This window comes from Poecilia latipinna, unplaced genomic scaffold, assembly GCF_001443285.1.
Source record: "Poecilia latipinna isolate Pla-1442-1.1 unplaced genomic scaffold, P_latipinna-1.0 Scaffold1038, whole genome shotgun sequence".
NCBI classification, from domain to species: domain Eukaryota; kingdom Metazoa; phylum Chordata; class Actinopteri; order Cyprinodontiformes; family Poeciliidae; genus Poecilia; species Poecilia latipinna.
In genome coordinates, this window is record NW_015113654.1 from 45,720 (window position 1) to 47,091 (window position 1,372).

A 1,372-nucleotide genomic window follows, 5' to 3' on the forward strand; every position below is an offset into this window, starting at 1 on the left:
TTAAGCTTCAAAAGTTAAATTTGCTACAAAAGTCATTTTGGATTTCAGAAATTTTCTAGAAAAACAAAATTGGAAATTTCACTTTCAAAAGTTTCCAAGCACCTCCCACCGTTTGAGCTGCAGGAATGCTCAGCTGATCGCAGAAAAATATCACAGAAAAATCAATCCCAGAGCTAAAACTTCAAACACCGCAAGAATCAAATAATGACCTTTTTATTATGTTAGCTTTTGAAATTAATATTTTTATATAAAATCAAGCACAATTTCAAAACTGGAACTAAAAGTTGTTTAAAAAGCGACTTGCCTATCTCACAGTTTTTTCCAGAGTAGCCCAGCGGACAGGCGCAGTAGTACTGGTTGGGTTCGGTGTTCATGCAGGTTCCTCCGTTGACGCACGGCTGGTGGCGGCCGCAGTAATTCAAATCTGTCAGAAAACAGAAACTTTAAAAAAACAGTAATGCTCCAATAAATCAGATGAAATTGATTTTCTGTCAACCAGCACACGCCTGGAAGTTTAAAAATTCAAACGTTTTCAGAGATGAGCCCTTTTCTGAGGAAAATAGACTAAATGTTAGGTATTTGAGTGTCGCTTCAGACTGAGTAGAAATGAGAGAGCAAGATGTCCGACACATAGTCGTTATAGAAAAACAATTTTTAAATATTTTGAATGCCGTCTTATTAATTTTTCTTTTATAGCTCTTTAGCTATAATATATCTGCTCAGATCTCAGACAGTAAAACTATCCAGCTTCTGGTTTCCAGATAGACGGAGACGCCACTGAAGATGAGGCAGACTTCATTTTAAACAACTTAATCTGGTGATAAATTACAGCTAAGATTAGAAGCTGAAAATGGTGCCGATTTTCTCCGATCAGATTTTCCATCAATTTCTCTACAAACTAGTAAACAACTTTAGTAGACGTCTTCGTAAACTTCGTATACTTCGATAACATAAACAAACAATTTTGTCATTTCATTCCTTTAACTGAAAAACGCAATTAAAAATCACATGAGAATATGTTTTTTCACGCAATAAGTCATTAAAAACATGCAGCTCCGTCAAAATCCAACCACTTCCTGTCTTCTTTGCCGTTTCTGGCAGTAGTAACATCCGGTTGTTGATCACATGTGAAAAAAGTGTTTCCGCTGCAGTTTTGCCAACTACACAAATTTTGATACAGCCAAAAAAAACAAAATAAAACAAACAAACAAAACAAAAACCTCATCCTTTTTGGGCCATTGGAGATAAAATAAAAGGGTAAACCTGAAATTTTCAGATTAATCTCAGAACCTTACTACAAAAAATGAAATTTCTAAGCTCCAAAAGTCAGAAATCAACCATCAAGTACCTGAATGTCTGAGAAAACTTCTGT

General features: G+C 35.2%; 1 protein-coding gene across 4 annotated transcripts in view; it reads right to left on the reverse strand.

Moving 5' to 3' along the window:
- Positions 1 to 1,372, reverse strand: part of jag2b (jagged canonical Notch ligand 2b) — a 58,964-nt gene that overhangs the window by 26,035 nt on the left and 31,557 nt on the right. For 2 of the 4 annotated variants that reach the window (XM_015051277.1, XM_015051279.1), the window contains exon 7: positions 305 to 424. The exons of the other annotated variants lie outside the window; for them this stretch is intronic. In XM_015051277.1, the coding sequence (XP_014906763.1) occupies positions 305 to 424 (120 nt within the window). The remainder of the gene's footprint in view (positions 1 to 304; positions 425 to 1,372) is intronic. 4 annotated transcript variants of the gene reach the window in all.